At 43.7% G+C, this 14,792-nt stretch overlaps 1 protein-coding gene across 1 annotated transcript in view; it reads right to left on the reverse strand.

Moving 5' to 3' along the window:
- Positions 1-14,792, reverse strand: part of PGM5 (phosphoglucomutase 5) — a 187,635-nt gene that overhangs the window by 44,628 nt on the left and 128,215 nt on the right. The window contains exon 9 of the mRNA XM_040417102.1: positions 11,127-11,310. Within this exon, the coding sequence (XP_040273036.1) occupies positions 11,127-11,310 (184 nt within the window). The remainder of the gene's footprint in view (positions 1-11,126; positions 11,311-14,792) is intronic.

Consider the following 14,792-nt stretch of genomic DNA (forward strand, 5'->3'; position numbering starts at 1 on the left):
GCTCGATCAGGCCTGATCTTGTGCGCACACTTGCGTTCAGTCCGCCCCACCGCAGTGACAGAATTTTTTTTTTCTGATCACTGCAAAAACACCCTAAAAGCGCTATAAATATCACTTTTGAGCTTTTTGGATCTTTATTAGCGATCGCAGCTTTTTTTTTTTTGCACATTTTTTGGCAGAGATTTTTTCATCCACATTGATCGATGCAAATGAAGAAATCTGTGCCGTTCATTTTTTCTTTCAGCCCAGAGGCTGAACGGAAAAAAAAAATTTCATTACCCGTATGCTCAATATAAGGCCTCATGCACACGACCGTGCTGTTTTTTGTGGTCCGCAAACCCCGGATCCGCAAAAAACGGAAGGCACCTGTGTTGACTTCCGCAATTTGCGGAACGGAACGGGCGCCGGCAATATAAATGCCTATTCTTGTCCGCAAAGCGCGGACAAGAATAGGACATGTTATATTTTTTTAGCGGGGCCGCGGAAAGGAGCCACAGATGCGGACAGCACACGGAGTGCTGTCTGCATCTTTTGCGGCCCCATTGAAATGAATGGGTCCGCATCCGAGGCGCCAAAACGGCGGCTCGGATGCAGACCCAAACAACGGTCGTGTGCATGAGGCCTAAGGAGAATAGCAGAAACTCCTAATGCTGGCCATACATGTAATGATTGCGGAGACCCTCAAATGCCAGGGCAGTACAAACACCCCACAAATGACCCTATTTTGGAAAGAAGACACCCCAAGGTATTCGCTGAAGGGCATATTGAGTCCATGAAAGATTGAACTTTTTGTCACAAGTTAGCGGAAAGGGAAAAAAATCTATTTCCGCTAACTTGTGCCAAAAAAAAAAAATCTTCTATGAACTCGCCATGCCCTTCACGGAATACCTTGGGGTGTCTTTTTTCCTAAAATGGGGTCACATGTGGGGTATTTATACTGCCCTGGCATTTTAGGGGCCCTAAAGCGTGAGAAGAAGTCTGGAATCCAAATGCCTAAAAATGCCCTCCTAAAAGGTACTCGTTGGACTTTCGGCCCCTTTGCGCATCTTGGCTGCAAAAAAGTGTCACACATGTGGTATTGCCGTACTCAGGAGAAGTAGGGCAATGTGTTTTGGGATGTATTTTTACATATACCCATGCTGGGTGAGAGAAATATCTCAATTGACAACTTTGTATAAAAAAATTGAAAAAGTTGTCATTTACAGAGATATTTCTCACACACAGTATGGGTATATGTAAAAATACACCCCAAAATACATTGCCCTACTTCTTCTGAGTACGGCGATACCACATGTGTGACACTTTTTTGCAGTCTAGGTGCGCAAAGGGGCCCAAATTCCAATGAGTACTTTTAGGATTTCACAGGGCATTTTTACACATTTGGATTCCAAACTACTTCTCACGCTTTAGGGCCCCTAAAATGCCAGGGCAGTATAAATTCAAGTGACCCTATTTTAGAAAGAAGACACCCCAAGGTATTCCGTGAGGGGTATGGTGAGTTCATGTAAAATTTAGTTTTTTGTCACAAGTTAGTGGAATATGAGACTTTGTAAGAAAAAATTAAAAATTTCCGCTAACTTGGGCCAAAAATAAAAATTTTCTATGAACTCGCCATGCCCCTCACGGAATACCTTGAGGTGTCTTCTTTCCAAAATGGGGTCACTTGTGGGGTATTTATACTGCCCTGGCATTTTAGGGGCCCTAAAGCGTGAGAAGTAGTTTGGAATCCAAATGCGTAAAAATGCCCTGTGAAATCCTAAAGGTACTCATTGGATTTTGGGCCCCTTTGCGCACCTAGGCTGCAAAAAAGTGTCACACATGTGGTATCGCCGTACTCAGAAGAAGTAGGGAAATGTGTTTTGGGGTGTATTTTTACATATACCCATACTTTGTGTGAGAAATATCTCTGTAAATGACAACTTTTAAAAAAAATTTATACAAAGTTGTCAATTTACAGAGATATTTCTCTCACCCAGCATGGGTATATGTAAAAATACACCCCAAAACACATTGCCCTACTTCTTCTGAGTACGGCGATACCACATGTGTGACACTTTTTTGCAGCCTAGGTGAGTAAAGGGGCCGAAATTCCAACGAGTACCTTTAGGCTTTACAGGGTTGCTCACAATTTTGCCCCGCCCAAAACGCCAGAACAGTAAACACACCCCACAAATGACCCCATTTCGGAAAGTAGACACCCCAAGGTATTCACTGAGGGGCATAGTGAGTCCGTGGGAGATTTTTTTTTTTTTGCCAGAAGTTAGCAGAAATGGAAACTTTATTTATTTATTTATTTTTCTCAGAAAGTGTCCTTTTCCGCTAACTTGTGAAAAAAAATTAAATCATACATGAACTCACCATGCCCCTCCGTGAATACTTTGGGGTGTCTTCTTTCTAAAATGGGTTCATTTGGGGGGTATTTATACTATCCTGGCATTCTAGCACCTCAAGAAAAATTACAGGTGCTCAGAAAGTCAGAGCTGCTTCAAAATGCGGAAATTCACATTTTTGTACCATAGTTTGTAAACGCTATAACTTTTGCGCAAACCAATAAATATACACTTATTGGATTTTTTTTTATCAAAGACATGTAGCACAATAAATTCTGACACAAACTTGTATAGAAATGTAATTATATTTGAACAATTTTACTAGAAAAAGTTAAAAATACACTTTCTTTTTGAAAATTGCGGTCTATTTTGATTAATATCAGAAAAACGAAAAATGTCAGCAGCAATCAAATACCACCAAAATAAAGCTGTATTTGTGAGAAGAAAAGGAGGTAAAATTCATTTGGGTGTCAAGTTGCATGACCGAGCAATAAACCGTTAAAGTTGTGAAGTGCCGATTTGTAAAAAAGGGCCTGGTCACTAGGGGGGTATAAACCTGTGGTCCTTAAGTGGTTAAAAACAGGAAAAAAAAATTATGTTTGTGTGACTGTAGCCTTAAAAAAGAAATACACTGAAAGTGTATGTTTGCAATGGACAGATAATTACTTAAAAGCTATGTATACCTTTGGGGGCAATTCGTTTTTATTATTGCATTGTACTTACTTTGAGCTAAAAATCTTTTTTTTACTTGGTCTTTATTAAAAATATGGAATCCTTTTTTGTGTACAGAGCTGAGATGCTCTAGTAGCAGCCTGTGGATTTTCTGTCATCTGGGGAGCAGATGGACTCCTTATCTCTGCTCTCTGCCCTTATAAACACTCATTAAAGCTCAATCCTTATCTTACTGATAAGAATGTGGCTTAACCACCTCCGGACCGCTGTACGCACAGACGCGTCCTGGAGGTGGTTGATTTATTCCTCCTGGACGCGCCGGCGCGTCCTCTCGCGAGACGCGAGATTTCCTGTGAACGCGCGCACACAGGCGCGCGCGCTCACAGGAACGGAAGGTAAGAGAGTTGATCTCCAGCCTGCCAGCGGCGATCGTTCGCTGGCAGGCTGGAGATGTGTTTTTTTTAACCCCTAACAGGTATATTAGACGCTGTTTTGATAACAGCGTCTAATATACCTGCTACCTGGTCCTCTGGTGGTCCCCTTTGTTTGGATCGACCACCAGAGGACACAGGTAGCTCAGTAAAGTAGCACCAAGCACCACTACACTACACTACACCCCCCCCCCGTCACTTATTAACCCCTTATTAGCCCCTGATCACCCCTGATCACCCCATATAGACTCCCTGATCACCCCCCTGTCATTGATTACCCCCCTGTCATTGATCACCCCCCTGTAAAGCTCCATTCAGACGTCCGCATGATTTTTACGGATCCACTGATAGATGGATCGGATCCGCAAAACGCATCCGGACGTCTGAATGAAGCCTTACAGGGGCGTGATCAATGACTGTGGTGATCACCCCATATAGACTCCCTGATCACCCCCCTGTCATTGATTACCCCCCTGTCATTGATCACCCCCCTGTAAAGCTCCATTCAGACGTCCGCATGATTTTTACGGATCCACTGATAGATGGATCGGATCCGCAAAACGCATCCGGACGTCTGAATGAAGCCTTACAGGGGCATGATCAATGACTGTGGTGATCACCCCATATAGACTCCCTGATCACCCCCCTGTAAAGCTCCATTCAGATGTCCGCATGATTTTTACGGATGCACTGATAGATGGATCGGATCCGCAAAACGCATCCGGACGTCTGAATGAAGCCTTACAGGGGCATGATCAATGACTGTGGTGATCACCCCATATAGACTCCCTGATCACCCCCCTGTCATTGATTACACCCCTGTCATTGATCACCCCCCTGTAAAGCTCCATTCAGATGTCCGCATGATTTTTACGGATGCACTGATAGATGGATCGGATCCGCAAAACGCATCCGGACGTCTGAATAAAGCCTTACAGGGGCATGATCAATGACTGTGGTGATCACCCCATATAGACTCCCTGATCACCCCCCTGTCATTGATTACACCCCTGTCATTGATCACCCCCCTGTAAAGCTCCATTCAGATGTCCGCATGATTTTTACGGATGCACTGATAGATGGATCGGATCCGCAAAACGCATCCGGACGTCTGAATGAAGCCTTACAGGGGCATGATCAATGACTGTGGTGATCACCCCATATAGACTCCCTGATCACCCCCCTGTCATTGATTACACCCCTGTCATTGATCACCCCCCTGTAAAGCTCCATTCAGATGTCCGCATGATTTTTACGGATGCACTGATAGATGGATCGGATCCGCAAAACGCATACGGACGTCTGAATGAAGCCTTACAGGGGCATGATCAATGACTGTGGTTATCACCCCATATAGACTCCCTGATCACCCCCCTGTCATTGATTACACCCCTGTCATTGATCACCCCCCTGTAAAGCTCCATTCAGATGTCCGCATGATTTTTACGGATGCACTGATAGATGGATCGGATCCGCAAAACGCATACGGACGTCTGAATGAAGCCTTACAGGGGCATGATCAATGACTGTGGTTATCACCCCATATAGACTCCCTGATCACCCCCCTGTCATTGATTACACCCCTGTCATTGATCAACCCCCTGTAAAGCTCCATTCAGATGTCCGCATGATTTTTACGGATGCACTGATAGATGGATCGGATCCGCAAAACGCATCCGGACGTCTGAATGAAGCCTTACAGGGGCGTGATCAATGACTGTGGTGATCACCCCATATAGACTCCCTGATCACCCCCCTGTCATTGATCACCCCCCTGTCATTGATTACCCCCCTGTAGAGCTCCATTCAGATGTCCGCATGATTTTTACGGATCCACTGATAGATGGATCGGATCCGCAAAACGCATCCGGACGTCTGAATGAAGCCTTACACGGGCGTGATCAATGACTGTGGTTATCACCCCATATAGACTCCCTGATCACCCCCCTGTCATTGATCACCCCCCTGTCATTGATCACCCCCCTGTCATTGATCACCCCCCCTGTCATTGATCACCCCCCCTGTCATTTATCACCCCTCTGTAAGGCTCCATTCAGACATTTTTTTGGCCCAAGTTAGCGGAATTATTATTTTTTTTTCTTACAAAGTCTCATATTCCACTAACTTGTGTCAAAAAATAAAATCTCACATGAACTCACCATACCCCTCACGGAATCCAAATGCGTAAAATTTTTTAGACATTTATATTCCAGACTTCTTCTCACGCTTTAGGGCCCCTAGAATGCCAGGGCAGTATAAATACCCCACATGTGACCCCATTTCGGAAAGAAGACACCCCCAGGTATTCCGTGAGGGGCATATTGAGTCCATGAAAGATTGAAATTTTTGTCCCAAGTTAGCGGAACGGGAGACTTTGTGAGAAAAAAATTAAAAATATCAATTTCCGCTAACTTGTGCCAAAAAAAAAAAAATTCTATGAACTCGCCATGCCCCTCATTGAATACCTTGGGGTGTCTTCTTTCCAAAATGGGGTCACATGTGGGGTATTTATACTGCCCTGGCATTCTAGGGGCCCCAAAGCGTGAGAAGAAGTCTGGTATCCAAATGTCTAAAAATGCCCTCCTAAAAGGAATTTGGGCACCATTGCGCATCTAGGCTGCAAAAAAGTGTCACACATCTGGTATCGCCGTACTCAGGAGAAGTTGGGGAATGTGTTTTGGGGTGTCATTTTACATATACCCATGCTGGGTGAGAGAAATATCTTGGTCAAATGCCAACTTTGTATAAAAAAATGGGAAAAGTTGTCTTTTGTCAAGATATTTCTCTCACCCAGCAAGGGTATATGTAAAATGACACCCCAAAACACATTCCCCAACTTCTCCTGAATACGGCGATACCACATGTGTGACACTTTTTTGCAGCCTAGGTGGGCAAAGGGGCCCATATTCCAAAGAGCACCTTTCGGATTTCACAGGTCATTTACCTACTTACCACACATTAGGGCCCCTGGAAAATGCCAGGGCAGTATAACTACCCCACAAGTGACCCCATTTTGGAAAGAAGACACCCCAAGGTATTCCGTGAGGGGCATGGCGAGTTCCTAGAATTTTTTATTTTTTGTCACAAGTTAGTGGAAAATGCTGATTTTTTTTTTTTTCCATACAAAGTCTCATATTCCACTAACTTGTGACAAAAAATAAAAACTTCCATAAACTCACTATGCCCATCAGCGAATACCTTGGGGTCTCTTCTTTCCAAAATGAGGTCACTTGTGGAGTAGTTATACTGCCCTGGCATTCTAGGGGCCCAAATGTGTGGTAAGGAGTTTGAAATCAAATTCTGTAAAAAATGACCTGTGAAATCCGAAAGGTGCTCTTTGGAATATGGGCCCCTTTGCCCACCTAGGCTGCAAAAAAGTGTCACACATCTGGTATCTCCGTACTCAGGAGAAGTTGGGGAATGTGTTTTGGGGTGTCATTTTACATATACCCATGCTGGGTGAGAGAAATATCTTGGCAAAAGACAACTTTTCCAATTTTTTTATACAAAGTTGGCATTTGACCAAGATATTTCTCTCACCCAGCATGGGTATATATAAAATGACACCCCAAAACACATTCCCCACCTTCTCCTGAGTACGGAGATACCAGATGTGTGACACTTTTTTGCAGCCTAGGTGGGCAAAGGGGCCCATATTCCAAAGAGCACCTTTCGGATTTCACAGGTCATTTTTTACAGAATTTGATTTCAAACTCCTTACCACACATTTGGGCCCCTAGAATGCCAGGGCAGTATAACCACCCCACAAGTGACCCCATTTTGGAAAGAAGAGACCCCAAGGTATTTCGTGATGGGCATAGTGAGTTCATAGAAGTTTTTATTTTTTGTCACAAGTTAGTGGAATATGAGACTTTGTAAGAAAAGGAAAAAAAAATAAAAAATCATCATTTTCCACTAACTTGTGACAAAAAATAAAAAGTTCCATGAACTCACTATGCCCATCAGCGAATACCTTAGGGTGTGTACTTTCCGAAATGGGGTCATTTGTGGGGTGTTTGTACTGTCTGGGCATTGTAGAACCTCAGGAAACATGACAGGTGCTCAGAAAGTCAGATCTGCTTCAAAAAGCGGAAATTCACATTTTTGTACCATAGTTTGTAAACGCTATAACTTTTACCCAAACCATTTTTTTTTTTACCCAAACATTTTTTTTTTATCAAAGACATGTAGAACAATAAATTTAGAGCAAAATTTATATATGGATGTCGTTTTTTTTGCAAAATTTTACAACTGAAAGTGAAAAATGTCATTTTTTTGCAAAAAAATCGTTAAATTTCGATTAATAACAAAAAAAGTAAAAATGTCAGCAGCAATGAAATACCACCAAATGAAAGCTCTATTAGTGAGAAGAAAAGGAGGTAAAATTCATTTGGGTGGTAAGTTGCATGACCGAGCAATAAACGGTGAAAGTAGTGTAGGTCAGAAGTGTAAAAAGTGGCCTGGTCTTTCAGGGTGTTTAAGCACTGGGGGCTGAGGTGGTTAAATAAGGGTTTATAACCTCTTAGCAGTTTAGAGATAAGGGTTGTTAGATGACTGGCTGTCACGGCCTTTGGTTTGCGCTGTGACACTGCTGCCACATTTGCGGTTGCCCGCGGCAACGTGTTGCTGTGAGAGCATGCTGTGGCAGTGTCTTGGCCTTCTAGGTGATTGCCGTGACATGGTTGACACGCATGCTGTTGCCGGTGGTAACATGTGGTTTAGTATGCTTGTGTGTGCACTTCCCCTTTAAGTTGTAGCCTTCCCTTGTCTGGTGTTGGAAGGGTTAACTCCCTTCCTAGTGTCTTGTGAATACTGGGTTTTTGTGTGTGTGGGTGTGGCTACTTGGGCTATTTAGTCTCTGCTGGATGCTTGAAGCCCAGTGTTCCTCCAGCCTTGGTGTATGCTGGTGGTTCTTTGTTCCATCTGTCCAGTGAGGGCCACCCTTGTGGTCATCAATGTTATCACGGTGTCTCCTTCCCTTCCTGTCCCTTTGTGTATGGAGTGGGTTTTGATCAGGGTGTTGGTATGTCTATTTTTGGTGTTACATGTCTGGTAGTGTTAGTTGTCCAGCATGTTGTTTAGACTTTCCCCTGTTTCACATTTATTGCAGCTATGAGTGTCCTGGGTCCCTGTGTGGTTCGTGGTGTGTACTGTGTCCTTTGATGTTGGTGTGGACACTAGCACTTATGCACGGGTTCCAGTCAGTGTGTCTGTGGCAGGTAAGTGTGTTTCTGGTTTCACTTACCTGCCATCTCCATATGCTGTATGTGTTACCCTCTCCTTGCAGCCTGGCCTCAGATAGAGACTCCTGTTCCTCCATGACTGGGATGAACAGGTCGTCTCTTCCCTGCTCCTTGGTGAGGGATTACCAGGGCGACTTAGGGTCTCCAGGAATCCTGAGTATGAGTCGTCCTACCATCGGGGTCCGCTCATACGGTGAGGAGTCAGGGAGAGGATTAGGGATGTTGCAGGAGGTGACCAGCTCCCTTTTTACTCCTTTTTGGCCAGGCTGATCCCCTTTATCCTTTGACACCGCACGGTGGGGGGTTTCCCCCACTCCCCGTCATGACACTGGCACAAACTGAAAGTACCAGTCACACAGCTAGAAAAACAGTTAACCCTTTGTGACAGAACAGCTCAATATTTTTTAATAAAGTCAAAATAAAAATATTATTTTTAGCCAAAAATGAATAAAAATTCAATCATAAACAAAAATTGCCTCAAGGTGTACATAGTCTTTAAAGGGGTTGGACACTCTCTCTTTGTTGAAATTTTGTGCCATTTTCTATATTTCATAAGGTATGCCCCCTTGTTTAGCTAGTATTTTGTGCTGTCCATACAGAGGTCTTGTCCATAAAGTGGCTGCTGATGGAGGGTCATGTGACCAGATAAATTATCTCAATGTGATGTATCTTTATCAGCGAAATTGCAGAAGGCCTCGATGGTAAGGTGTGTCTTTTTGCTGATGACACAAAGATTTGTAACAGGGTTGATGTTCCTGGAGGGATACACCAAATGGAAAAGGACTTAGGAAAACTAGAGGAATGGTCAAAAATATGGCAACTAAAATTTAATGTTGATAAGTGCAAGATAATGCACCTGGGCCGTAAAAACCCAAGAGCAGAATATAAAATCAGTGATACAGTCCTAACCTCAGTATCTGAGGAAAGGGATTTAGGGGTCATTATTTCAGAAGACTTAAAGGCAGGCAGACAATGTCATAGAGCAGCAGGAAATGCTAGCAGAATGCTTGGGTGTATAGGGAGAGGCATTACTAGTAGAAAGAGGGAGGTGCTCATGCCGCTCTACAGAGCACTAGTGAGACCTCATTTGGAGTATTGTGCTCAGTACTGGAGACCATATCTCCAGAAGGATATTGATACTTTGGAGAGAGTTCAGAGAAGAGCTACTAAACTGGTACATGGATTGCAGGATAAAACTTACCAGGAAAGATTAAAGGACCTTAACATGTATAGCTTGGAAGAAAGACGAGACAGAGGGGATATGATAGAAACTTTTAAATACATAAAGGGAATCAACAAAGTAAAAGAGGAGAGAATATTTAAAAGAAGAAAAACTGCTACAAGAGGACATAGTTTTAAATTAGAGGGGCAAAGGTTTAAAAGTAATATCAGGAAGTATTACTTTACTGAGAGAGTAGTGGATGCATGGAATAGCCTTCCTGCAGAAGTGGTAGCTGCAAATACAGTGGAGGAGTTTAAGCATGCATGGGATAGGCATAAGGCCATCCTTCATATAAGATAGGGCCAGGGGCTATCCATAGTATTTAGTATATTGGGCAGACTGGATGGGCCAAATGGTTCTTATCTGCCGACACATTCTATGTTTCTATGTTTCTATGTTTCTATCCTCCATTCATATACACTGCACCTGTCATTTGCCCTTCACTGTTGGTAGTTTAGTGCAGGAGCAGTGTGTTAGAATGGAGTGATGTCTAGTCAAATGACCCTCCATCAGTGGCCATCTTAAGGGCAGGACTTCTGTGTGGACAGCACAGAAGATTTGTCTAACAAAGGAGGCATGGCTTATGAAATATAGCAAAAGGCCATGGAATATCAATAAAGACTATATTAGTAAGTGCTGTAAAGTCATCTTTCATACAAACTGGTCACAAGTAGCCAGTAAGTGGCTAACTTCTCTAATAAACATAAAAAGTTATGCTTTTGAGTTTCAGACTGTAGTGTAACCTAGAGTTTCAATCAGATTTCTATTGGTTGCTATTGAAATCTACTGACACTGCTAACAGACCCATAACACCTGAGTAAGACATTGGATTTCTATTGATCAGTCTGGATAATTGATGGGAATTGGCAGATAGCCCTATAAAATGACAGGTTGGGTTTTAACATATTCCAGTTATTTTCTCCCTGAAGTTAAAAGGATTGTCCAGCAGGTAAATATATAAAAAAAAATAATCCTGACACTTCCTGGTTCCCACCTGTCTCTATTTCCTTGTCCCTCTCGTTACGGAAATGTAATCACGCTGCACCCAGTGATTGGCTGAGTAGGCCAGGAAGACCAGGAAGTGGGCACCTTTAAAAGAGTCCGAACATAAGTGGCAGGGAATCTGTGAGATGACTATAACTGTTATTTTTTAAGCCATTATGACCCTTTTATGTCTGACAAACCATAATTGTATTTAGAAGAAATTACACTATGGTCATGCTCCTACCTGTTTCTTTGTCACTGTTCCATCTACAGGGTCCACATATTCAAAACTATCTGTTTTCTCCACACTGTACATATGACTTCCAACTGCAAACTGCTGAGTGGTAAATGTCTTTTCTATTATTGTAGACTCCAGTTCTTTCATTATGAATAAAGCTGTCCTAGGCTCAAGACCATCATAGTCAAATCTATAAGAGAAAACAAAAGTATGATTATGTTATACATCTAGATACTGGCAAACATAAAAGAGGCCACATACTAATTTCAAGGAGTGGAACAATGCTAAAAGGAGTTGTAAATGTTTTTGTAAAAAGAGTTATTACTCATCTCACCAATCCCCTGTTGTTATGCTGCTATTCTGGTCCCCACTACTTTCAACTTCTTGGTCCTGACTCGACACACAGGAAATGGCTGAAAATGCCCACTCAACCGTCACTGACCACAGAAGTGACCTGCCTCAGCCATTGGGGCTTTTTTTTATACATTTTAGCCAATTATACCAATATGCCTAATTATACCTAAGTAAGCCCAATATACCTAAGAGTATGTTAACATGGTTTAAATTTGACAAGGATTTTGACACACATTCCATGCTGTACTGCCTGGAGTGTAATAATATTACAGGCTATAGCTACTAGAGAGGGGTCGTTGATCCAGGGAGTTATTCTGATTGCCTGATTGGAGTCGGGAAGAATTTTGACAGGCCAAACTGGATGGACAAATGTCTTTTTTCGGCCTTATGTACTATGTTACTATGTATGTGAAAACTGCTGCAAATCCTTGTCCCCTGGATTACCCCAGTACAGGGAACTGGGCTAGGCTGCAGGGGAACCACTAGTCTGTTACCTTTTGGAGTAGTCACTGTTCAAGTGACTGCTGAGCTACAGTGGTCAAAAGACATCAGGGTAGCAGGCAAAACTGTAGTCAGTGGCGAAACGCGCGTCGAGGTGCAGCTCTGTTCAGATACCGGGTGCTTCCACACATCATAGGTAACTCATGTATTCCGTAGTCTATGTTAAGTGTCTCTATTTGACTGTTATTTTTTGCACATGCCATTGTTGCTTTGTTATTATTATATCATCTATTGTGACCTGGTTTTCTGCTTTACATCACAGGCAGGCCATGGTAACTATCTATTTTGGTTGGCAACAATGGCATGTGTGATAAGGTTATATTGTGTACACCGGTATGCATTTAGTTACATGTTACTTTGGGTGATTCCACATCTCACCCACCATAGTGTGGTTTAGCACCTTGTATTTCTGGCACGTCAGTACGGTATATGTGATGGTGTCCCATCCTCCCATCCTCCCATTGCCTTGTGCCTTATGTCATTGTATGTTTATTTTATGTCTTAATAAAACTACATATATTTTATATGAGTGTTTTCCTCATTCTTTTGGGGTTATTGGTTTGGTTCTTTTTGGTTATAGTAATCTATGCTTGCCCCAAGTGTATTGTATGCACTTTTATTAGAGTTTTTCTTATTGGTTGGCAAAACTGTAGTCAGGGACAGGCCAAGGTGAAGGGCAGGCAGAGCATGAGCAGTATAATAAATAGTCCAAATTCAAGACAGGCAGCTCAGAGTTAGAACAGAGATCAGGCAAGGGTCATGTCAGACAGTGGATTTAATTCCAGAAGTCAGGCAGAAGTTGGTACGCAGAACAGGCAAACGAACAAACAGCACACCTTTGCAGGAAACTAGAATCTATTGCTCAGCCATTTTTCCACAGGGCAAGTGCCTTAATTACCCCAGGGTAAACAGCTATTGGCTTGTGAAGATTAGGGTGTGCAAGCGCTGGCCTTTTAAGAGCCTAAATGAGTGCACGCACGCTGTGGGCAAAGTAAGGCATTGTCAGCAGGGAGAAGGCCTCAGCCTGCGAGGAAGGAGCCTTGTTACTCTGACAGCCAGCACTGCCAGACAGGGAGAAGGTGTCACGAGGGTGTCAAGAGCCACGTCTGACTCCGTTATACCCGGGGTCAGGAAGTCGCAGCGGGTGGCTGCGCGCTCTATGTCTAAAGATAGTGCTGTTTCTTAATGGTAGCTTTCTGGGTTTGCCTTGCGATCCTTTTTGGCTCACTCAGGGATCCGTAGCTTCTTCTCCTCAGCTGTTTCTTGTCCAGCAATCCCAACCTCCTTATATTCCCCTCTCCCACTTCTCTGATTGCCAGATATAGAGCTTCCTGCCTGGACTTCTATACTGACCCACTGGAGCTGTGTAGCTGTGATTCCTGGTTGTTGTTCCAGAGCGTTACCCTCCAGATCCCTGTTGGGCTTTTGTTGTCCGCTGTTGTCGCCCACCTGGGATTATATGTTTTGTCTGTATTGTCTGTCCTCTCCTTGGTGTTTTCCTTTAGTGTTAGTGGTGCGGACTAGTGTTCCCACCGCCCTATTCACTATGTAGGGCTCATCTCAGGGAAAGCCAAGGTTTAGGCATGTGATCGGCGTACGGGTGAGGAACCCGTCTAGGGACGTCAGGGCAGTCAGGTGCCAGCCTCAAGGTGAGTTAGGGGTCACCACCTTTCCCTCACCCTTGGACAGGGCCTTCCCATTTCCCTCCCTTTGCGTCACGTATGTGAACGGCACGCTGGTCATGATAGAAGGAGATGCCAGTGGGACTGGACCACCAGAGCTCTGAAGCTATGGAGCGCGTAAGCATGGCAGCAGCCTTGTCCACTGCCATGACAGGCTCTCCTCCCCCCCCCCCCCTCTTTTTGTTTGGTCCAGACTGTTTAAAAAATTTCTTTAGAAGGACTACTGCATTAATATTTTCAGCAGGTTCCCAGGATCTCTCCTCAGAAATGTAACCTTTCCAGACCACCAAACGGTAGTTTTTTTCCCCTTCTTCTTTATATCCAAGATGCGCTTACAGTAACTTCAAATTAATTTGCAGGACCAACAGAAGATCTGGAGTGTCGATTAAGAAGAAGGCTTAAGGTGTGATACATTGAAGGATTTGGGGATATGGAGAGATGGTGATAGCAACAGTTTAAGGCTAGTTTCACATTAGCTGCAGAGGACTCCGGCAGGCTGTTCCGGCGGGTGAACAGCCTGTCCGGGGGGATGCGTAGTCCAGGGAATGCGTGCACTAGCGGCAGCACGGATCCGACAGGCTGTTAACCCGCCGGAACAGCCTGTCAGAGTCCCTTGCCGCTAGTGTGAAACTAGCCTAAAACAGACAGGTTTGTTTCATTTCAATATCTTGAATGGACTCAAAAAGCGAGGACCGAATTTGTAGGAGGCTACCTTCAAGTGAATATTCTTCGCAGACAACCAGACCTTGTCCCCAGGAGAAAAGTGCGACGGCACTCTGCTTCTCCTGTTTGCAGACTTCTTCATAGAAGCAGACGCTTTGACTAAAGCAGTCTTTGTCTCTTGCCACATCTGGAGAAAATCCCTGAATGCGACTTCTGCAGCTGGTACATCAGAGGAAGTGGTAATGGGAAGAGGAATATGTAGGTGCTAGCCAGAGAAAATGAAAAATGGTGACCACTCTAGACTCACTTGAGTGGATGTTATATGATAAGTCACCCCAAGGAAGTACGGATAATACCCAATTGTTTTGACTAGAAGAGACAAAGTGATACAGGTAATTGTCCAGAATTGTATTAGTTCGCTCCACCTCTCTGTTGGACTGGGGATTGTAAGCAAGAGGAGAAGTCCATTCTA

Source organism: Bufo bufo, chromosome 2, assembly GCF_905171765.1.
Source record: "Bufo bufo chromosome 2, aBufBuf1.1, whole genome shotgun sequence".
In the NCBI taxonomy this organism is placed as follows: Eukaryota; Metazoa; Chordata; class Amphibia; order Anura; family Bufonidae; genus Bufo; species Bufo bufo.